Source organism: Vombatus ursinus, unplaced genomic scaffold, assembly GCF_900497805.2.
Source record: "Vombatus ursinus unplaced genomic scaffold, bare-nosed wombat genome assembly UNPS02008547.1, whole genome shotgun sequence".
NCBI classification, from domain to species: Eukaryota; Metazoa; Chordata; class Mammalia; order Diprotodontia; family Vombatidae; genus Vombatus; species Vombatus ursinus.
In genome coordinates this window covers 1-23,174 of record NW_020948325.1, presented here as the reverse complement: position 1 = coordinate 23,174, position 23,174 = coordinate 1, and the positions used below count along the sequence as shown (strand labels likewise).

The 23,174-nt window shown below is 46.1% G+C and overlaps 1 protein-coding gene across 1 annotated transcript; it reads right to left on the bottom strand.

Moving 5' to 3' along the window:
• Nucleotides 1-306: 306 nt before the first annotated feature.
• On the bottom strand, nucleotides 307-21,965 carry LOC114034207 (tyrosine-protein kinase JAK1; the record flags this gene model as incomplete). The annotated part of the gene is made up of 14 exons (XM_027849807.1): nucleotides 307-2,113; nucleotides 2,857-2,967; nucleotides 3,907-4,024; nucleotides 4,935-5,107; nucleotides 6,674-6,798; nucleotides 8,157-8,349; nucleotides 9,361-9,455; nucleotides 9,620-9,770; nucleotides 10,513-10,664; nucleotides 13,278-13,413; nucleotides 14,450-14,577; nucleotides 16,108-16,195; nucleotides 16,567-16,707; nucleotides 21,859-21,965. Coding segments are annotated over 14 exons (1,814 nt in total), but the record flags the coding sequence as incomplete, so codon positions are not given.
• Nucleotides 21,966-23,174: the final 1,209 nt, after the last annotated feature.

Sequence of the window (23,174 nt, the reverse complement as noted above, 5' to 3'; positions counted from 1 at the left end):
GCAAACAGGAAAGCAGAGAAGGAAAACTCCAGCATCAGGACTGTTAACCAGCAGTTGCACAGACCCATCAATGTTTATTTGTGGAGAGCATTAAAACCTTGGCCTAAAATGAAGAGTTGGGGTTACTGGGACCTTTTCATCTGGGCTATTGCTATTGCTTGTTACGACGATAATCAATAACCAGGCCCATTATTTGGGGGGGGGGAGGACACCATGAAAATTCTGTATTATAGTTATTTTTCTATGTAATCAAACTAAAATGCTCTGTGTTCATCTAATTCTTAATATTAAAAAGACATATGCATGTCAATTCTTTATTAGATTTATTTGTATAAAGAGTAACAAAGTGCATATAGGTTGTACACAGGTTCCAAACAGGTACAATTGTGGGTAATGCTGGGAACATTCCACTACCTGCATAAGACAAACACATTGATGTGGGCAAGGGTATAAAATGAAGTCCTTAGCTCACTATATCAGTTTGAACAGCCCGTCTCTCCGTCTGTCTGTCTGTCTCTCATTACTGCCAGCCCCGAATCTTTCCCAAAAGCATTTTCCAGATAAGAAGGTGAAAAGCAATGGCACACTAGTACTATGGAGTTTTGAATGATTCTTCAGACAGACATTCCTTAAAACCATTCCTGTTCACGTTGGATTGGCGACCTCATCGTTTTCACTGGCTAGTGAACTATCCCCAAGCAATCCCCCAAGTTGGCACCTTTTAGCTGGTGCTAGCTTCCAAGCAGGGAGCAACCTGCTACCTGGTCTTGGCATCCCTGTTCCATGCTGCACACGATGGGGATGTGGTCAGTATCGAGAGACTCCCCCTAATGATAACGAGCTCAGTGCCTATGCTCATTACATGAAGGCATTTTGCCTTTCCATGTCAAGTACAGAAACGCCCAAAAGTGTAATACAATTTATATGGTGTGTCTAAATGTTTCCATCCAACATATAAAACCACAGACTTGTGGTTTTATAAAACCTGCTTGACCTCTGAAGTGTCAAAATCTTTGGGAATAATTCCTTTTTTGTAGCAAAGGTTGAACATTAAAGAGATGCATTTGCATTTTTACTTTTAAAAAAGAATGAAAAGAAAACCTATTGAGTGGCACTGGGTCTCCTCTAATTCAGCTGATTAGGACATGTTGATAACAAGGTCAACGCCACCCATTCAATTCCCAAGTCAGTTCAGATTCAGACAGAAAGAGGCTCTGTCCAACGGGCACAGGCTGCATCCCTTTGCCCAGCCAGTCTTTTTGCAGATGGTCACCAGGGATCCAAGAAGATGAGTTGTGAGAGAAAAGAGCTCAAGTCGAATTCTCTTCATTTTCAAAGGGCAGTACGTGAATGGCATTTGACAGAAGGTTTGGTCCATTTGTATAGATACTGAAAGTTTGTATGTACAATGAAAGGTAACTTGATAAGCCTACAGCCCTTGCCTCAATTTGACAAGTCAGGAAAATGGACTCAGTTTCATAACATAACTCATCACCAGCAGTGAAAGCAAATAATTTGAGAGAGGATTTGGGCCACATTTCTTGTTGCTGGAAATACCATTCTTGCGAGAAGGCATGTGAGTGTTACTAAACCACCAGCTACCAGTAAGCCCAGTGAAACGAAAGCCACTAGCTGCAGCGGCTGGTGGTAGACATCTTCCAACAAGAGGAGTGCTTAAAACGTGGGTCTCTTATATCTCACCATTCCATGATCATCGCCTATAAAGAACCACCTGAAGATATTAAGCTCCTCTGTGCACAGCAGGCACTCAATAAATAGTTTATGAATGAATGACCAAATCTGGGGAGAATACAAATGTTTTAAATTTGAAAAAAACAAAAAGAGCCCTCCTCACCCCCCAACTGAGCTTAGGGACTTGACTTCTACAGAGGGCAGGCCACCAACTGTTGGGCAACACAAACAAAAGAATGTTTTTGGGGGGATGCTTATGCTCCAACACTTAGAGGAGTGCCTTTCACACAACAGGCACTTCAAACAATGTTTGATCGATGGGATCTTATTTTATAAGTGCTTCAAATCCACAGATGAGGTTCTGAAAGGACGTTCGGTTGTTTGGTTGGTACTCCCAGCATTTCTTCATTAGTTGGTAAACCTGTAAAAGAAAAAATAGCAATAGTAACAATGCTGGTGTTAGGCTGGCTTGGGTTGGGTTTGCTTTTTAAAACGGATTACAAAAAATGAAAGTTATGAGTCAAAAAACAGATCATTTAAAGTGAGATTAGAGTATTTGGCAGAAAGATACAACTGAACTGGATGCAGTTTGCAAAGTTCAGTAAGCTTATCGGTTCACCCATTGTCCACACCAACTCAAAAAGCTACCAGTTCTTTCTGTAATCCAGTTCGGGAAGGAAGTCTAGGGTCATAGATACAACAACAAGCCTGGAGTTGATTGATCCAATTCCAGATTGGAAATTAATTTACAGACCATTCATGCTTCATTTACATCCTTCCCCCAATTCCTGCTGCTCAATTATGGCCAAAATTACCTCTTATGACATTTTGAAATTATAGTTTTGAATCTAATCTTAAAATTTGAAGGCTCTATTGAATACAGAAAAGGTAATATACTCAGTCACACCACATTCAGTCTCAAGGTTCTAGCTGCCTCAGTGGGCTTAGAGATGGCAAAACATAAATAAAGGCAGAGGGACACATAATGTAGAGTAGGAGATCTGGCTTAAGATGTGGAATGATTTTTTTCCCTCATGTCTCAGCATCTGAAAAGTCTCTTTAAAGGAATATCCTCCCTCTCATCATCTACTTCCCGTCCACCCAGGATCCCCATGTGACCCAGTGGTCATCTTGGTGTATTACAATAGAATGTCCCATGAATACCTCTTCTGGGCAGTTAGGTGGGCACTGTAAACGTTTTCCGTCCTTTAATGCACGCACAAGCCTTGTGACAGTCATCTGTCCTTGAGTCGGGCCGATCATCTTTAAGAACATCTGGACAAAACAAAACCATTGAAAGTATTTGACCCTGGCTGTTACTTAACAATTTCACCTCGTTCTCACGCTCTCAATTTCTAATTTGTTTGGTTTAAGGATAAGCAGTAAAGTTGGCTTTACTCTTTCCTTTACCTATAGGAAAATGTCCACTTTCTTTGGCTGGACATTCAGGGCCTTCACCAGTCTGGTGAAATCCTCCCTTTTCACTTTTTTTTTCTCTTACTCCTTTACTATTACTGCTGCTGCTGCTATTACTACTACTGCTTACTGATACTAATAATAATGATAATAGTACTACTAATAATAATGACTTAAATACTATCCTGGTTCACATCTCCCATGTGTACTATGAAGCCTCTCTGACCCTTCCAGGCTACAGTGATTACACCTTCCCCTGATCTCAGGACCCTGACTTTCTCTGCCTCTTCTTTGGCATTTAAAAGCCGTCTGGTCAGGAAGACCTGAGCTCAAGTCCAGCCTCATGCACTCTCTAGCTGGGTGACCTTAGGCAAGTCACTGAAACTCTCTCAGCCTCAGTTTCCCTATCTGTAAAGCAGAGACAAATAAGAGCACCTGCTTTTTTCGTGAAGATTAAATGAGATAACATATGTAAACCTGAAAGCACTAGATAAATACCAGCTATTATTATTACTGTTCTTATTTTCCCACCTCCTTGAGGACCAGGACTAGATTATTACTATTCTGTAATATGTAGCTCAAAACACGTAGCACAAGTATTCAATATTTATTTGTTGAATGAACCAACTCAAACGGAAAAAAATTAATTTTCTCTTTCCACCTGAGTGGAGTTTCTGTGTTATAATAATCCCATTTTAAAAGACTCGGGAAATTAGTCAGGAGTGGAGGATCTGGGTGATGAGAGCAGCGCCTTTTATTCGTGTGAGCTTTGGGGGGAAAGGCAAGAATAAAAATTACCGCCATGGGACTGGATTCTGAATCGCAGTAGGTGAGGAGTTCATGTAACGTGACCCCAAATGACCAGACATCAGAGGCGATATAAAATTTGCACTGGACTAAACACTCTGGGGCATACCTAGAAGGAAAGACAATATGAATCATGGGATTTCTTGGAGTGAGAAATTGACAGACTTCATTGATCACAAGTGAAACAGACCAGGGTTAGCGGGAATACTGGAGGTGAGTCTAGAGACTTGTCTCTGGGGTTCGCCTCTCTGACCCTCTGTCTCCTCATCAGTAACTCACAGATAACAGTATCTGCACTCTTCACCTCCTTGGGAGTAGTGAGGAAAGTGCTGTTTTAGCCTTTAAAAGTACAGAGGTGAGTGACAGGACCCTGCTGCTTTCAGGATTCGCATTTCCCTGATGCCTGAGATACTCCTCGCACTGGGCACAACCACTTTTTTTCTGTGGGGGAAGATTTCTTAAGTGTAGGACAAGGAAAATCCCTTTACCAAGGCAGATCTGTGACAGTTCTGGAATATAAAGTCTGGCTGGCTGGGGCACTGACAGGGTCAGACTTGCCAGGGTCATACAGACGTCATGTATCAGAGGCAGTGCGTGAACCCAGGCTTTCCTGACTGAAGCCAGCTCTACCCAAATGGTTTGATGAGTTCCTCTGACTAATCTTAGGCTGAGGAGCCTTTCCAAACAGCCAGGCTATTCCTAAAACAATGGATGAAAAAGGACCTTGGGCAAGTCACTTGGTTTCCATGGGCCTCAGTTTCCCCATCTGTAAAGGGGGAAGATGTGCCAGATAACCTCTGAGATCCCTTTGGGCTCATGAAATGGCTCTTATTGACCTAAACCTTTCCCCATCAGCAGGATGTTGGGCTCAGTGGTCTTTGACGACCCCACATCACCTCCATAGGACAAAGAGGAGTATTCTCATCTATGAAATGGGGGCATGTTAGCCCCAGCCCCATCAGAGTGCGGCAAGGCTCAAACGATGCTATGTGTTATTGGTATTTGGCTCTGTTCCTTACCAGAAGACAGGACTGTCCCGATCGTCCTTCACTGTGTAGTACTCCTTGTCTGTTTCAATGGCCTTCGTTAAGCCAAAATCTCCGATCTTCACACGGTGCTCGTTTTCAACAAGGACATTTCTCGCTGCCAAATCTCGGTGGACATACTGGCAGGACCCCAGATAGTCCATCCCCTGAGGAAGCAAAAGAGCGTGAGGCTCCCATGCCACATTCACCCAAAAGGACCACCTGCACAGCCTGAAGGGTTGTTTTTCTTCATTTTTTTTAACCCAGCAATGACTTCAGAGGGGTAGCAGGTCCTGGCAGACACAGGGCAGATGTGGAGTCAGGAAGACCTGTGTTCGAATCCCGCTTCTGACACTTCTCAGCTGTGCGATCCTGGACATCATTTAACTTTTCAGGATCCCAGGCAACTCTCTCAGACTACAGTTTAGAGAGGAGTCATGATTCTGCATCAGGGGAAGGCATTTCACCCTAGTAATTCCCTACACTGATGAAGCCGCATGTCATTAAGAGGACGTGAACACGCCAAATTCTTTAGCTGCCCTTTCATCTGTGCAGGGCTTCCTTTCCTAAGAAAGGTCAGTACTGTATCCACTAGTCCATGATGACCCCCTTCCCTATGGTGGCCCTGGGTTCAAATCCCAACTGCTACTCTGGACTGTCACCCGTCTCAGCTGTTTCCTCACTGCCCTGTGGGCCCTTCTCCCATTGGTGAATTCTGCCCAGAACCCCCATGTTGGGGCGGGCCCCAGACCAGCAATTTCTGATCCTCCAGGCCAGGGCCACTAAACCATACAGAGGGATCCCTGCAAGCCACAGACTGACTTAGAAAAACATACATGTGTAGATTTAAATTTTTTTGTTGTTGTTGAATGGTTTTCAGTCGTGTCCAACACTCTGTGACCCTATTTGGGGATTTCTTGGCAGAGATCCTGGAGTGGTTTGACATTTCCTTCTCCAGCTCATTTTACAGATGAGGAGACCGAGGCAAACAGAGTTAAGTGACTTGCCTAGGGTCACACAGCAAGTAAGTGAGGCCAGATTTGAACTAAGGAAGAGGAATCTTCCCAACTCTAGGACCAGCGCTCTGCACTATGGCGCCACCTAGTGACCTGTTTGCTACACGGACAGCACCTACATCCCAGGGTTGTCTGGATGACCAAGTGAAATGGCATTTGTAAAGTGCTTAGCGCACTACCTGGCGCATAGTAAGTGCTTATAAACTAACTATAAACTGTATGACCTTTGACAGGTCACCTACCCTCTTGGAGGCTCATTTTTCTCATGGAAAATGAGGACGTTAGACCAGCTAACCTAAGGTCCTTTCTGGTTCTGAATCCAAAATCCCATAATCTTGTAAAAATAAAACACCAAATCAGCATGGTGAAAAACTGACAAACCAAAACCTTCCCCGGAAACAAAGACTACTAGGGGGCGCTATATTGCACAGAGCACCAGGCTTGGAGTCAGGAAGACTTGAGTTCAAATCCAGCCTCAGACATTTACTAGCTGTGTGACCCTGGGCATGTCACTTCACCCTGTTTGCCTCAGTTTCCTCATCTGTCAAATGAGCTAGAGAAGGAAATGGCAAACCACTCTAGTATCTCTGCCAAGAAAACCCCAAGTGGAGTCATGAAGAGTCAGACATGACTGAAAAGTGATTGAACAACATTCCAGGAAACAGGACACCGGCCCTGCCATTCTCGGGGCATCCAATGATAGGCCACCTTCCTTACCTTGCAAATCTGAACCGCGTACTTCAGCTGCTGTTTGAGGTTGATTTTGTTTTTATTCCTAGGAAGATATTCCTTCAGGCTCCCAGAAGGCAGGAACTCCATAATAAGTTTAATCCTATTTCCTCCTGTTTAAAAAAAAAAAAAAAAGGAAAAACATAAGAATCTAAGGTGGTAAATTGCTGCTTTTTAATTAACTCATTTTCCTGCTGGCTTCAAAATAAGCCATGAAAAAAGGAGCCCACATGACTGGGTTAGAAGTAAATTCTTCTTTAGATGATTAATTCTGAAGACACGTTACCAGTTACGAATACAGTCCATAGCCCTCAGATAACTGTACGCCACTGGAAGGTAGGTCCTGTGTCTCCTGGGTACTTGAAGGAGCTATTTTGTTCTAGTGGAAGCCAGGAAGGCCTGAGATCAAATCTCCTCTCAGACATTTTACTGACCCTTTTACCCAAGGTAAACTTTTTAACCCGGGAGCCTCAGTTTCCTCATCTATAAAGTGAGCATAGTGACAGCCCTTACCTCACAGGGTCCCAATGAGAATCAAATAAGAGAACTGGTCTTAGCCAGAAATGGTGGCATTGTCTTTGTATCACACCTCCACCTGGCCCCAAGTGAAAAGCAATTCACGTGGATGGGTGCTGACTATATGTGTTTTGAATGAATGAATGACCACATGAGGACAATGAGAAATCCAAGGCTAAAAGCTTTCCTCTCTTGGTTATTTCCAATTTATCCTGTTTATAGTTTGTCTATACCAGTGGCCTACAGGCCACATGTGGCCCTCTAGGTCCTTGGGTGTGGCCTTCTAGGTCCTTGGATGCGGCCTTTTGACTGAGTCCAAGTTTTACAGAACAAATCCTTTTATTAAGGGGACTTTACCAGATGGTTTGCATGGTTTCCCCTCCAGTAGAAAGTGAGTTCTTTCAGTGTCTTTTGCCTTTCCTTGTGTCCTCAGCATTTAGTGAAGTTCCTAGCATACAGTAGGTGCTTAATAAATGCTTATTTACTGACTGACTAATGCACTGACGTATCTCAAACCAAGAGTAAGAAAAGTAGGGCAAACACTGACTTGCAGACCATTCAATGTGGTTGCTCTCGGCCAAGCACTACCAGCGGATACGTGAGGTTATTAAAAAATCCAAAAGTGCCCAGGACTCTTCCCTTGCTTAGGGGAAGAAGCTGAAAGGATTGGGTGCTGAAGGGAAGCCTGCTGGGTAGGAGGGCATTGGGCGCCATTCCAGAGTGCTCCAGACTCTGTGCTGAACGCTGCTCTGTACAAGGCTTGGGCCCTATGCGGGGAGAGAGGCCAGATGGACCAGCAGGCCAGCAGGCAGGCACCTGGCGTGGCTTTTTGTCCTGTTCAAAATACGAGGCTCAGCTTCCTTTCCCCCTAACCCCCCCATCCCAACATCTAGCCCTGATGTCAGCCTGAGTCAGCCCCACCCCTGCCCTGCCCCTCCAGGAAAGCCTCTCATACCGTCCTCTGTACAAATCCCTTTGTATTTCACAATGTTTTCATGATAAAGGTTCTTCAAGATTTCGATCTCCTTCTTCAGGTCCGCTATCTGGTTTCCCCCACTCTCTGGCTTCAGAGACTTGACCGCAACCTGCTCTCCGGTGTTGTCCCCCTCAGGGTCATACCTGCAGAGTTCAACTTTCCCAAAGTGGCCCTGGGTGATGAGACACAGAGAGGGGGAGGGGAGGAGGGAGAGAAGGGGAGAGGGAAGAGGGGGAGGGTGGAGAGGAAGAGGGAGAGAAGAGGGAGAGGGGGAGAAAGAAAGAAGAGGGAGAGGGGGAAAGCAGGAAGAGAGGGGAAAGAAAGGAAAAAGGCAGAGAGGGAGAGGGCAGAGGGCAGGTTCAGGTTCAAGCTTATTTGCTGTTCCTCATCCACAAGATCCCATCCCCCATCTCCACGCCTTTGCGTGGGACGTCCCCATGCCTGGAATGCACTCCCTCTCCACTTCCACTTCTATTCTAGAATCTCTGACTTCCTTCAGCGTTCAGTTTCAGTACCCTGTCAGAAACAGTGGCATAGAACACCTGAATCAGGAAGACGTGAGTTCAAATCCAGTCTTAGACACTTCCTAACTGTGTAAACCTGGGCAAGTCACTTAACCCCTGACTGCCTCAATTTTTTCATCTGTAAAATGGGAATAATAAGAACACCTCCCTCCCAGGGTTATTGTGAGGCTCAAATGAGATAATAATCATAAAGCACTGAGCACAGTGCCGGGCACGCGGTTAAAATGGTAAGCGCCAAATAAATGCTGAAACCGCCTCCACCAAGAGTCCAGCTCCTGCACTGTATTAAGTGACTTGCCCAGGGTCACACAGCTAGAAGATGTCTGAGGCAAGATAAGAACTCCACTCTTCCTGACTCCGTTCCAACGCTGCATCCACTAGCTGCCGTCTCTAAGGAGATACCAGGGTTCACAGGTCACAGCACAGGATTCATTGGCCAGTAGGACCTTTTGGAGAAGTACCTCAGGACGGTGCAAAGAGCTCTGGGTATCCTTCTTGATGTCACCGTCTGCCAGCTGGGTAGAGGGGAGTCACTTACACACCTACTCTGCCCACCTCCCATGGTGACTCTGAGTCCCAAATACTGAAGGAGGAGGGCGTGCCCAGAGCATGAGAAATGCCGTCCAACAGAAGGCGTTCCTTTTCTGCTGTGCATTTACCTCTCCCAAGTCACGGATCCTCTTCAAGAACCGCTTTTCAAAATGGGTGGGATCTACCTCAGCCATTGGTTGTTTCTCTGAAAGAATATCCGGGTCTAGAAAAGTATAAAAGGAAAGGCTTTGCTTTTAATCTTTGTTTTCCAATTTGGACACATGCTTTAACAAGGACTCCGGGCCACATACGCTCACGGGAGCTAACACGCCCATGGCCAGCTTCCTGGTGGCCTGCTTAGCACCGTCACAGCAAAGAAGGACTTACTCTGTTCTTCTAGTTTATTGATGTCTCTCATGATGGCGCGGAAGAAGGGTCTCTGACTAGAGTCGTAGTTCATGCACTGCGTCATCAGGTCAGCTAGCTCCCTGCACGAGGGGGTGACCGGCATAACTCGCCCTTCATAAAACCGCTCTTTCTGGAAGAAACAACCATGAGGGCCACGAGTGAGGCGTCAGAGGCAGCAGAGATCCAAGGGAAGCACTTACCCACATTCTCTTGGGACAGAAGGTTTCCTTCATTCATTTGTTCCTCTTGATGCTAGCGCCTTCCCTTGGAGAGGACTTCCCATTTACCCATATGGATCCTGTGTGTGGTGGGAGCATTCTCTACCATTAGAAGCTGGGCTCTTTGACGGCAGGGCTGGTGTTTGCCCTTCTTTGTATCCCAGCACTTAGCGTAACATTTGGCACAAATGCTTGTTGACCAAATCCTTTCCCTCGAACCTCACAAGCAGCTTTGGGATGGGGAAGCATTGAAAACAGGGGGAGGCATCTCGAAGCCATACCACCACCTGCTTTCCATTCATCATCCCAGCTCCCTTCTAGGGGGAACTTGGAATTCAGCCCTGGAATCACCCAGGGTGTCGTGGATGAACGTTTGCTGTATCTTACCCAGATCCAGGCCTCCACCTCACTTCCTAGACAATTACACACACCCACACAGACACACCCTTCCGGCTTTCTTTGACACACTTTCTTCTCTCCTTAGAACTGAAACTCCTCTAGAACAAGAACATGACTGGCACACAGTAAGCATATAATAAATGCTTATTGACTGACTGTCAATAAGCTTATATTGTCGGCAAGCTTGCTTGGATTTGCATCCATCTCCCTTAGAATGGTGCCTGGTGCATAATAATGCTTCATCCATCTATTTACCTCTGCTAGCGTCTTATCTTTCAAGGGGATTTCTCCGTTGTAGCAGATCTCCCAGAGGGTTGTGCCAAAGCTCCATTTATCAGCAGCCACGCTCAGGTTCTTGGAGTCATCCACGCATTCTGGTGCAATCCAGGGGATCCGTTCCACACACTCTGTCGAAAGAAAAACAAAAAGATTGCCCCCAAACACAACACTGAAATTCTAGTTTCTGAAACGAACACCTGAAACTGACTTGGGACGTCCGCAAAAGCCACGTTCCAACCCTGCCTCCGGTTCACTGGCTGTGTGACCCGGCGTCTGGAAACCTGATAGTAACTACCTCCCAAGCCGTCGTCGTTGTCCTCCCTCTTCGTCATCTTCGTCGTCTTTGTCTTCTTCATCATCTTCTTCTTTGTGTTCACCTTCTTTGTCTTTGTCATACTCTTTATCTTTGTCGTCTTCATCTTCGTCTTTGTCATCATCTTCTTCATCTTTTTCATCTTCATCTTCTTCTCTTCCTGATGCTCCTCCTTCTCCTTCTTCTTCCCCAACCAATAGCAGCCTCTGAGTGAAACTCAATACACATCTTGAAATCTCTCCTGCTCTCAAGCCCACACTGAAGTGTCCTTCCTCTTCTAAAGAGAGGGGCAGTAGGATGACCTCACTGGCTCAGCCAGCCAAGCATTCCAAAAATAACAGCTCATGTTTCTATTGTGCTTTGAGATCACAGAGTGTCATCCCCTGCATTATCCAGAGTATCCTAGAATCCTCAAAGTCATCGAGTCCAGCCCTTCATCTTTTTTTTTCAGGCAATTGGGATTAAGTGACTTGCCCAGGGTCACATATCTAGTAAGTGTCAAGTATTTGGTTTGAGGCCGGATTTGAACTCAGGTCCTCCTGACTTCAGGGCCGGTGTTCTATCCACTGCACCACCTAGCTGCCCCTCTCCCACTGAATCCTTGTAGAAGCCTTGTGAACGAGGTAGATTTCTTTGGGTTTTGTGTTTTTTTGCCCACATCTGTGATTTTGTTGGGGAGTTCCAACGGAAGCTGGTACCTCCTTGGTGACTTACAATCTTAAGAGTCTTGTCTGGGGCCTTTGAGAGGTGAAGTCACTTGTATGGGCTCACACAGCCAACATGTGACCTTGGCAAGTATTGATCCCAAGTATTTCTGACTCCAAGCTCTACCTTCATCCCCAACACCATGCTGCCCCCCATGAGGTAGATGATGGCAAGTTTTCTTATCCTCATTCTACAGATAAGGAAATTGAGGCTAATGATTTGTTGAGGTCCACACTTTTAGTTAAATGATGGAGCTACAATTTGAACCCAGATCTTCCAGTCTTTACTAACTCCATCTAGACATCTTGAATCTCTACTTGGAGGTGAGAAGTAGAGGAAGGAAGTGATAAAGGGTAGAGAAATATAGGGAGAGAAGGGCTGGGGAAAGGTAGGGAAATGTACCATTTCATAAATAAGTTTATCCATTGGTTGGCAATCTTTGAACCAGGTAATCTTGGTGCCAAAGGCAATCCACTCTACAAAGAGACCAGAACTTCCCTGCCTTGACATCTGGAAACTCACCTTTGACAAGTACATCTGTACTCATGGGCTCAGACATCTAAGACATAAAGATGGCAACCATCTATAGTGATGCAGAAAGCTCATATAGTAGTTCACCTCTACGCCCTTCCTTTGTTCTATTTAATGCTATAATAATGGTCCGTGTATGTGTGTGTGTGTGTGTGTGTGTGTGTATCCATGTGTGTGTCTGTGTGTGTATGTGTGCGTGTGCATATCCATGTGTGTGTCTGTGTGTGTGTGTGTGTGTGAGATATCCCCCTGCCAGGTTATAATCTTGCCATATTTATCTTTGTAACCCCCTCCTCCCAACGCAGCCCTCTGAATAGGAGCGCCTTGAACAAAGCTATTGTTTCACTCGTTGTATTTGGAGCCCCAGCATCTAGCAGAACAATCCTTACTACATAGTAAGTACTTCAACACTGCTCATTAAATTGAATTGAATTAATGGAATTGAATTCAAATTAATATATGTTTACAAATAATTCAAATGGAATTAAATTCAAATTAATATATGTATACAAATAATTCAAATTGAATTGAATTAATTGAATTCAAACATATGTATACAAATAATTCTAATTAAATTAATTGAATTCAAATTAATATATGTATATACAAATGATTCAAACTGAATTGAATTCAAATGATTTAAATATATTATATACATATGTAGACAAATAATTCAAATTCAATTTATTGGACTGAATTAGTTGAAAACATGGCTGGGACCTGACCCATTCCCCAGCCTCATTCTGTGTAGGTTTTCACCTCAGTTTTGCTCTCTTCTGAGGCAATAGGGCATCAGGGGCGTCTAAACGGGACAAGTCAGCCTGTCCTCACTGTCTCCCAACCACAACCACCACCTCAAGCCTCTGACTGCACCATTTCCTGGGCTTCTGGGCACTTCATGAGGGCCTCTGACAAGCCACTTTGTATTCATTGAAAGGACACATCTGCTGGGTCACTGGACGTGGGGGTGCTGTCTCACTGGTCTCCCACTTCCTCTTACAACATCATTGGGTTTAAAGAGAGCCAGCAGATAAGAGAAGCTACAGTGACTTTCAAAATGAACACAGCAAAGACGCTATTCCAGGAGAAAGTGTTGATATGGCTTTTTTTGTGAGCCATCCCCCACCCCCACCCCCACCAATCCCCACCCCCACCCCGAGCAGAAAGCTGAGCCAGTGCCAGGCAGACATACCCTGTCGAGAGAGCACGGTGATGGGGATCCCAGGATCGCTGAGCTTGATAAAGGGGCTGCACTCACCATCCAGGCCCTCTCTGGCCAAGAGGACATTTTTAGCGCACACATTCCCATGGACCAAATCTTTGTCCTCCTATAAAAGAAGAGAGACCCCCCACGGTGAGCAGGCCAACCCCGGGGCAAACAATGAAGGCTGTTTTCATCTCCCCGGGACAGAAAGTCTCCAGGAAGTCTTGGAGACATTCTGGCTTGACTCTGCAAACTCAGCTGTTGTTGGTATTCTCCCCCAGACAGTGGAGAATTGCTAAGCATTAGGGGTGACGTAGTCGATCGAGAGCAGAACATGGAGTCAAGGGGGCTTGGGGTCAAGTCTTGCCTCGGACAAATGCTGGATGTTTGACCACAGATAGGTCACGTCACCTTAGACCAGAAGGATTAAGAGATCAAAGACTCAAGGCTGGAAAGGACCCAGAAGCCATCTAATCCAACCTCTTCTTTTCACTAAATAGGAAACTGAGGCCCAGAAAGGAGCAACGTTTCAGTCGCTACAGTTGAGCTGTGGAGAAGGTGCCAATCAGAATAGGCAGAAAGAAATTCCTTGCTGAGAACTCTCTAAACCAACGAACTCCCAAGTCAGGTTTTCATAAAAGCTGAAGATGAGAGAGGTGAAGGAATCTTCCCAAGGACACAGGAAATGGCCGGTTAGACTATGAAGCCCAGGCTCCTACACGCATTCCTGAGTCCCTTCTTCTGGCCCATCACGTTTCTGTTCTCCATTTCTCTTCAGCTACTTGAGTGTGAAATTACTCACATCTCCTGGACCAGAAGTGTGCATCCCAGAGGGAAACACGCACAAACCACGCTCACCCTTCTTGACTTCTCAGTGGCAGCATACCCATTCTTTTCTCCCTTTATCTCCTTCCCAAGGTTGACATGACTGACTTCCGCAATCCCACCCTATCCCCTTCCCCTACTTAGCTCTATACCTGACACTCAAATGCCAAGGTCCAGTTCTGGACCCCCCACTGAGGTTTCTCCCTACATCCTCCTGGCCACTCTCTCCTCCTGACCATTCCCGCCATGGAGAGAGATGACAAGGATAAGGGCTGCTGGCTGCTGAACGCTGAGGAAGCCAGCCCGGGGTGAAGCTAATCAGGGTTTGGTCTTACCAAGTAACTCAGAGCACTGGCCAGCTGTTTGGCAACCTTGAATTTCCACGGTGTGGTGAGGAGTTCACTTTTCCGATGCATGAAGAGGTCCAGGGGCCCAAACTCCATAAATTCCTCTACCATGATGTCTGAGGGCACAGAAAGACAGGGCATGGCTGTTCAGATCCCACCCGTTCACCTAGGCCAATCCCTCCCCCTCCCCCAAGCCAATCACTCCTTCTCAGAAGACCAAGAGCAGCTAACATTTCTCTACAGCTTAATGGACATTGTCTCATTTCAACATCACAACAACCCTGGAAGGGAAGTACGCTGCGATTTACACCATGACTGCTTCCATTTCACAGATGAAGCACTTAAAGTTGCTTCACAGAGTTAAGTGACTAGCTCAGGGTCACAAAACTAGTTAAGTGATTGAGAGAGGACTTGAATGCGCGTCTTCCTGCCCCAAATTTAACAGCTGTCCACTGTGCAAACAGACCACGTCTCTGGACACAAGGTGACAGAAAAAACTCTCACTGGACATCTGTGCTAGAGTCCCAGTTTCATGATTAAGTACCCATAACCTAAGACATTCAGTATCTCAGTTTCTCCCTATGCAAATTAACAATAAATAATTGCGTTCCCATAACTCCTGGGGAGAGTGTAGGGGTGTTATAGATACAGCTGTGGAAACACAGAGAGAGAGACACAGAGACAGAGACAGACAGACAGACAGAGAGACAGAGACAGAGAGAGGAAGGAGGAGGAGGAGGAGGAGGAGGAGAGGGGGCAGCACAGATACACGACAGAATGTGAGAGCTTGTCTCAGCAACCTTTCTTTTGTTTACCTTTGAATATTTCATAAAATCATAGATTTAGAGGAGGAAGGGACTTCAGCAGTCATCTACTCCAACTTCCTCATTTTTACAGATGAGGAAATACGGCCCCAAGAGGAAGGTTCTCTGTCTCAGTCTTCCCCCTCTCTCTTTCTCTATTTATATCTTCTTGCCCTCCTCTGTTCTCTCTTGCTTTCTTCTCTGTGCCTCTCTTCTCTCCCTGTCTCTCTGTCTCTTTCTCTCTGGCTCTCTCTTTCTGTCTCCCCCCTTCTCTTTCTTTCTCTCTCTCCTCTCCCTGTCTCCCTGTCTCTCTGTCTCTCTCTCTCTCTCTGTCTCTCTCTCTCTCTCTCTGTCTCTGTCTCTCTCTCTTTCTCTCACTCACACACACACACACACACGGATGAGAGCTCAATAACTACAAGAGACTTCAGATGCCCTTCGACCTGTTACCTCATTTTACAGAAAAGGAAACAAATTCAGGGAAGTTAAATGACTTTCCTTGGGTTAAACTGGTACTAAAGGTCAATGGTGGGATTTGAACCCAGGTCCTTGGATTTCAAATCCACCCTTCTTTCCTATGTATCAAATTGTCTTTTGCTGATATTTTTTCTTTTTGCATAACCTTCACTTCCAAATATCTACCCCTCCCTTCTCCTAACCAAGGAATCATCTCTTACAACGAAGCACAAATAAGAAGGGAAAAAGTCAACTCAACGGGCACATCCACTGTACATGAGAACGTTTGCACCATTTCACCTCTCTGGCATCCTTTTCTATTTGGTAAATACACCAGAACAGACACGCTCTGGGTGCTGGAGCGCCCCTCCAAAGAAGCAAACTCACTTTCCACATCCCGGACACAGACGCCGTAGAGATACACGATGTGCTTGTGGGAGACTTGTCTCATCATGCTGGCGGCCTCGAAGAAAGCCTGCGTGGAAATTTGAGAATTGGGGTTGGGGAGGACAGAATCACACCGATCAAAACGCCAGCCTTGGAACCCCCTGGAGGAGCTGAGGTCACAAACACTGGAAACCTCCTCCCCAAGCATGTTCCACGTGACAACCCCCAGCATGAACACATGCATGCACACACCTATATGCACATACATGCACATGCACACACATGTTCAAAGATGAGGCTACGGCCTGGTTTCAGGACATGCTGGAAGATTCTCACCGAGACACAATGCTCCTTTAAACCCACTTGTAGGGCAAAGGCCACAGGACATGCCAGCTACAGATGGCCAGAGCTGACTGGAAGACGAGTGAGGGGGAGAGCAGCCTTGGAGGATGGACTTACCAGAGAAATGTCCCTGTGACTGGGGTCCAAGACTTTGAGAATCACTTTCATCTTTTTCTCATCGGAGCTGCCTTCCTCATCCCTGTAGTCCAGGGTCCCTGAGTAGATCTGGGTCCGAGTGCCTCGTCCCATGTGCTCTCCCTAAACAAAACCAACGGAACAAGGGAGGGAGCTCAGTAATCACAGAGGCTGGAGGTGCTGGGCTGAACAGGACTGGAGGAGAAGGAGGTGCCGGCCAGGAGGGCTCGACAAAACCCGATGGGGGCAAAGGGGCCTCAGCATTGCTAATCCCTATGGTGCCTTGAGAAAAGACCTCGTGGACAAATGTCCATCCTCAAAGAGAGCAATGCCACATCACTCTCACTCTCCATGACTCTGTGTACCTTGAAATGACCAGTGACCCAAAGGAATAAAATTCTGACTCAATCCTACTTCACGAAATGCTTCCTAACTCTGTCCATTCCATTAACACGGATTAGGGAGGAGAAGAGGAAGGAATAAGCAGTTATATATCACCCACTACCTGCCAGGCATGTGCTAAGCACTTTACAAATATCACCTCATTTGATCCCCACAACAATTCTGTGAGTTAGGTTATTCTTCTCATTTTTAAGCTGAAGAAACTGAGGTGAACAGAAGTTAAGTGACTTGCCCAGGGTCACACAGCTACTAAATGCCTGAGGTTGAATTTGAACTCTTGTTCTGAAGCTTACTATCTGTGTGACCGTGGGCAAGTTGCTTCACTCCAGAGGCCTTGGTTTCCTCACCTGTAAAATGAGAGGGATTGGACTAGATGACTTTGAAGGTCCCCCTCCCCTTCCACCGCCCTTCTGTGTCCTGTGGGCTAGCCTCGGCTCTCTTGTCCCCCTTCACCTACCACGGCTCACACCACACCCTACCAATCTTAGGTCACCTGACCATTGGTTTTCTCTCCTCAGACTCCAGGGATGCTAAACAATACTTGGAGAAAGCGAGGAGTTAACAATCCCGCCATCTGTCTCCACCAGGAGCCAACCATTTACTCTCTCTCATCTCCCATCAAAGGATGCGACCTTTATCTTCAGGACAGAATCACAGCTATTCAATGTCAGAGGCAGGAATCAAAGTCTAGTCTGGAACCCTACCCACTGCACCCACCCCACCGCCTCTTGGCTTTGCCCAGAACAGGCAACTGAGACATTTTTGTTGGTTAACGGATCCTCTGGAAGGAGATAAAGCTCCACGGAGGCTCCAAGCGGATGGAAACAAGGATCGCTCTTTGCCCAACCTGATTCATTTGGATATTAGCCGACATTTCTCATCTGCTCTTAGGAAGGGCTCCTGCCCAACGCCATCCTTCAAGGGTTATTGATTAAAGCTGCCATATTTATGCAGGATTTGCCTGGGGTTTATGGGCAGTCACATGCCTGCAGCATCCCAGAAATGCCATTGAGAGTTCAATGCAATTACTGCCACTGAAAGGGCCCTTTGGATGCAGGGAAAACTTTCCAGTGTTCACATTCCTGAAAATCCCAGGCCATCCCCAAGACCACTAGAGGAATCCATCCGAGACACAAGGATGCGCAGCAGGCGAGCTGAGAGCTGCAAGTGCCTGGGTGCGGACAGAGAACCCGGACTTGAAGCCTACTTTGCTGCTGATCGATGCGTGTAACCTTGGACAGATCCCTTCACTTCTCTGGCCTCCAGGCTCCCTGTCTGTAAAAGCAGGAAGCTAGGTCCTCGTTCCTTCTGGCATGATAACCATGCTCCTGTGACTCCATTCTATTGCTTTTTTTTGGGTGGGGGGATCCAGACCTGTGATTTTATTCACTCACTGGGAAGTCTCAGTGAGTCGATTCCCTTCACCAATGCAAGCGCCCAGGCTCAGCAGCCGGTAGGGGTCAGAAGGCAGAACATGAACCCAGGTCTCCCTACTTCCGAGGCCAGCTCCCTAGCCTGTCCTCTGCCTCCCATTTTCAATGGGAATTCACCTTCTGAGGGGCTAATTTTAAGGGAGGAGGCAGCATGGCTGAGTGGATTAGAGGTAGGTGGGCTCTGGCACTAACCAGCTGTGGGATCCTGGGTGCGTGTCCCCTGATTCTCTGACCCTAGAGTAACTCCTCAGGACGTGGTAGAAGGGCGCTGGCTTTGGCGTGAGAAGACTCGGCTTTCACGTCTCTGCCACTGACTATCTGTGTGAACTTCCCTGGGCCTCAGCTTCCTAATCTACTGAAAAAGAGAAAGTCGGCAGGGGATGTGGATGAGCCGGATGGTCTCTGGGGTTCCTGCCAGCCTAAGTTCTATGCTTTGATGATCTCCTAATTCATAGACAGGCCGCAATCTGCCTTGACTGAGGGAGTTTTCATGTTGAAATCACAGTTCCTTCACCAAGCAATGACTAAACATCATGGTGGGCGAGGGATACTTCTAGTCAGTCACTTAGGGCCAACCAGCAATTATTAAGCTCTCATTGTGTGAAGTACTAGAGATACAAAGAAAGGTTTGAAAAGGTTGCCTGCCCTCAAGGAGCTCACATTCTGACAGAGTAGACAATATGGATATAAATAGACACACACAAGATCTATACAGATTACATGGAATCTCAGAGAGAAAGGCACTAGCAGATGGAGGGACGTCCTTCTGCAGGTGGGACTGGAGCTGAGTCTTGAAGGAAGCCAGAGAAAGGAAGGTGCAGATGTGAGGAGGTAGAATATTCCAGACGTGGGGCACAGTCCGTGCAAAGGCACGGAGACAGGAGACACTCTAATACTCCAGGGTGTCAAAGATCCCGCGCTTCATCAGGATGGATACTCCTTTCACTGACACTGATTGTGACCCACTTAAGATGTGAAGGTCGCCGTGGTGGAAAAATTCATCCCTCGTAGACGACCAGTTCAAGTCTCTCCCTATCAGACGAGGTCTTGTCCCAAGTTGGCCAACACACAGTCCATTGGCAGGCTCATGCTAGTCATAGTCAATTAGCATCCGTTAAGCCCCTACTATGTGCCAGGCACTGCGCTAAGTGCTTTACAAATGTTATCTCATCAGATCTTCACCACAACCTTGGGAGGTAGGTGGTATTATTATCCCCATTTTACAGATGAGGATGCTGAAGCAGAGAGAGGTTAAGTGACTTGCCCAGGGTCACATAGCTAGCAAGTATCTGAGGCAGGATTTGAATTCAGGTCTTGTTCACTCCAGGCCTCTAAGTATGTGGGGAAGAATGGGAGAGAAAAGAACAACAGTGGGAAACGAAAGATTTTCAGAATCACAGGCAGGCTCTTCTATCCCTGTGTTGAGTCTCTTCTCTCTGGCAGATGAACGAGGCCTCGGCAAACCCACGTCCGTCCGTCTCTCCACTACCTTTGGAGCTGGGGGGCCTGCGTGACCTTGTTACAAGACAGGCCCTAAACTTCAGGAGATAAAATCGAATTTGACTTGATCTGCGGACTGCTTACACGTAGTAATGGGTAAGTATCATGTGTTTAATTCATAGAAGTCACGGCTTGGGATGCCAAGCTTCCTCCAGATTTCCCGGAATGTCCATATGCTTCCAGGCACTCACTGAGTGATCATTCTCTCTCTCTCCTAAGCTAAGTTATCTGGGTTTATTTGGTGAAATTCAGCAAACCCAGTCACCCATCTTCCCTTCTCTCTGTGGCCCAACCGCCTACCAGTTAGAGACGTTGAGACGTACGAGACGGAAGGGTAGGAGGCCCGCTGTGTCCCCAAATTCCTTCCCAGAGAAGTTTTCACGGAATCACAGACCCCATCCAGCTCAATCCATTCAGGCACAACTCCCCACACTCAACATGTGGTCATCTAACCTTCACTAAAACACCTCTTCTGAGCAGTAATTCACCACCTTCATTGCACTTGGGAATAATGTATTTTGTTAACAAAAGAGAAAGACCAGCTTTATGCGGGGCTCCTATTGCTATGGTGGTCCCAGAAGGGACAGGGAGGGTACCCTACAGCTGACGGAGGCAGCTATGGAGCTAAAGGTCAGGAGGCTGGTACAGTTAGAGACCAGGCTTCAGAGAGAAGGGGAGACAAAGCACATTGTTTGTAGGAAGCATGAAGGGAAAGGAAACACAAAAGGCCAATGGAAAGTTTGAGGTTCCCAGAGAGAAAGTGTGCTAAGTTGTTACTCTCCAGGGAGGGCAAGTGATTTGCCCAGAGTCACACATCTAGTAAGTAGCAAAAGTAGACTTTCACCCCAGGATCCAAATCCACCATTCTTTCTCCCTGCTGCAAACATGAAAAGTTGTGTTGTACAGCATGGAAGGTGAGAGTCAGGAGACCTTCAGGTCTAGTCCTGGCTTCAGCGTTAACTCACTATGGGATTTTGACCAATCACATCCACTCTCCGGCTTCAGTTTCCTCATCTGTATAACAAGGGATTGAACTAAACGATTCTCAAGACCTCTTCTAGCTCTATCACCCCATGATTTACGTTGGCAGATAGGGAAGGTCCTTAGCCTAAACCTGAGTAATTCATGTTGACCCAGGTCTTTTCCATCTTTTAGATTCTTTGTTAACAAAAGCCATAAGATGTAGAATTAACTTTTTCTTTCCCTAAGAAAGATAAATAATGTCCCTCAAGTAACCCAGGATAACTCCCCACTGCATCTGAGTATTCTTCCAGATTGCTACTTCTGCTGCCAACACCACCACGACTACTCAACTGGCAAGCTTAGGGTCTCACATCTAGAGTTGGAAGGGACTTCCCCTGTCAATAGCTCTTCACTGTTTTATAAAGAGCTTTCTTTGTAATGAGCCTGTGAGTAATTCCTGGCACCAGTAAGCTATTAATACATGCTTTATCAATTTATCTGTCTATGTAGACAGGTAGGAGACATATTATCATTTCTGTTTTATAGATGAGGAAACTGAATCTGACAGAAAGTCAATGGTGGAGATGGCCAATAATGAAGAGACAACGCTTGAGAGGTAGTATGAGTAGAAAGATGCACTAGATTTGGAGTTATAGGTATTGGGTTCAAATCCTGTTTGTGTTCATACTTCTGTGATCATAGGCAAGTCAATCAGGCTTTATTTTCCTCATCAATAAAATGAGAGAGTTGGACAAGACGGCTCTCAGGTCTGTTCTATGTCTAAATCTATGATCTCACGATCCTTGATACTTAAGGTATTGACATCTGGTCCTCTAAGGCTGGGAGGGGACCGGCCAAAGCTGATTTCCTTTCAGCAGGAAATAAAGCCCTATTGTTTAGTCTCCCACGACAATATCCCCAAGGGAAGATCTCCTCATCCCAAAGGTGCTGGCAGGCGGAAACACAATGAACTCACCTGAATGATGTCTTCCTTGAGAATTCGATGGAAACTCAGCTGGCTCATTGTATAGACTGGCAAGCATTCCTGGGCTTTCTTGGTGGCCACAAGCAGATTAGAAATTTCTGGAAAAGATGGAGGGTACACATCCATTATACTGAAGAGCCAACTGCTAGCTTCTGTAAGAACCCAAGAAGTCTGCTAATTGTGTAGAAGACAAAGCAGGCACCACGAAGGACACAAAGTGAAAACAGAAGGCCGAGGCCTTGCTCTTGAGGTATTGATGAGATACACACACATGCACACATATGTGTGCTAAAAACACAGGGTTAGGGGCAGCTAGGTGGCACAGTAGATAGAGCACTAGCCCTGAAGTCAGGAGGACCTGAGTTCAAATCCGGGCTCAGACACTTGACACTTACTAGCTGTGTGACCCTGGTCAAGTCACTTAACCCCATTGCCCAGCCAAAAAAAAAAAATAGGGTCAAAGTTAAAACAGTACCTGCCCTCAGGGATCTTGCATTCTAGTGGATAATAGAGTGTGTGTGTATTTACATATATATGCACGTACACATATACATTTGTATTTCATATTTCTATTAATATATTATATGTGAGTATATGAATACATTCTAACATACATATGCATACATATTAACTGTCCATGGAGCCACCAAGATGCTATTTTGAACTTAACAATCCTCAGCAAACATGACATTTCATCATAAAAAGAAAGACTAAAACTTCTCCATATAAATGCTCTATCATCCAGTACAATGCAATAGCACTGAGGGCAGGGACTTGTTTAAACTTTGTCCTTGTATCTCCAGCATCTATCACAGTGCCTGACAAACAGCAGGTGCTTAATAAATGTTTGAATTGATCTGCTGAATGCTTAACAAAACACCATGTCCTATGAGGGAGCAAAAGGGGTGAGTATACAGATGGCACTCACTAGGGAATGTCTGCAAGGAGATCATAGGCTCCCAGAATCTCAGGAATGGAAGGGATCTCAGAAACCATCTGGAATCACTTGTACCTGAACAAGAATTCCTTCTCTACCCTCCTCTACCAGTGGACCCTCAGCCCATGCTTAAGAGATCTCTAGAGAAAGGAATCCACTCACTCTTAAAGAAGCTTCTTCCACTTTGGGAAGGAAGAAAGAAAAGAAGGAAGGAAGGAAGGAAGGAAGGAAGAAGGAAGGAAGGAAGGAAGAAGGAAGGAAGGAAGGAGGAAGGAAGGAAGGAAGGAAGGAAGGAAGGAAGGAAGGAAGGAGGGAGGAAGGAAGGAAGGAAGGAAGGAAGGAAGGAAGGAAGGAAGGAAGGAAGGAAGGA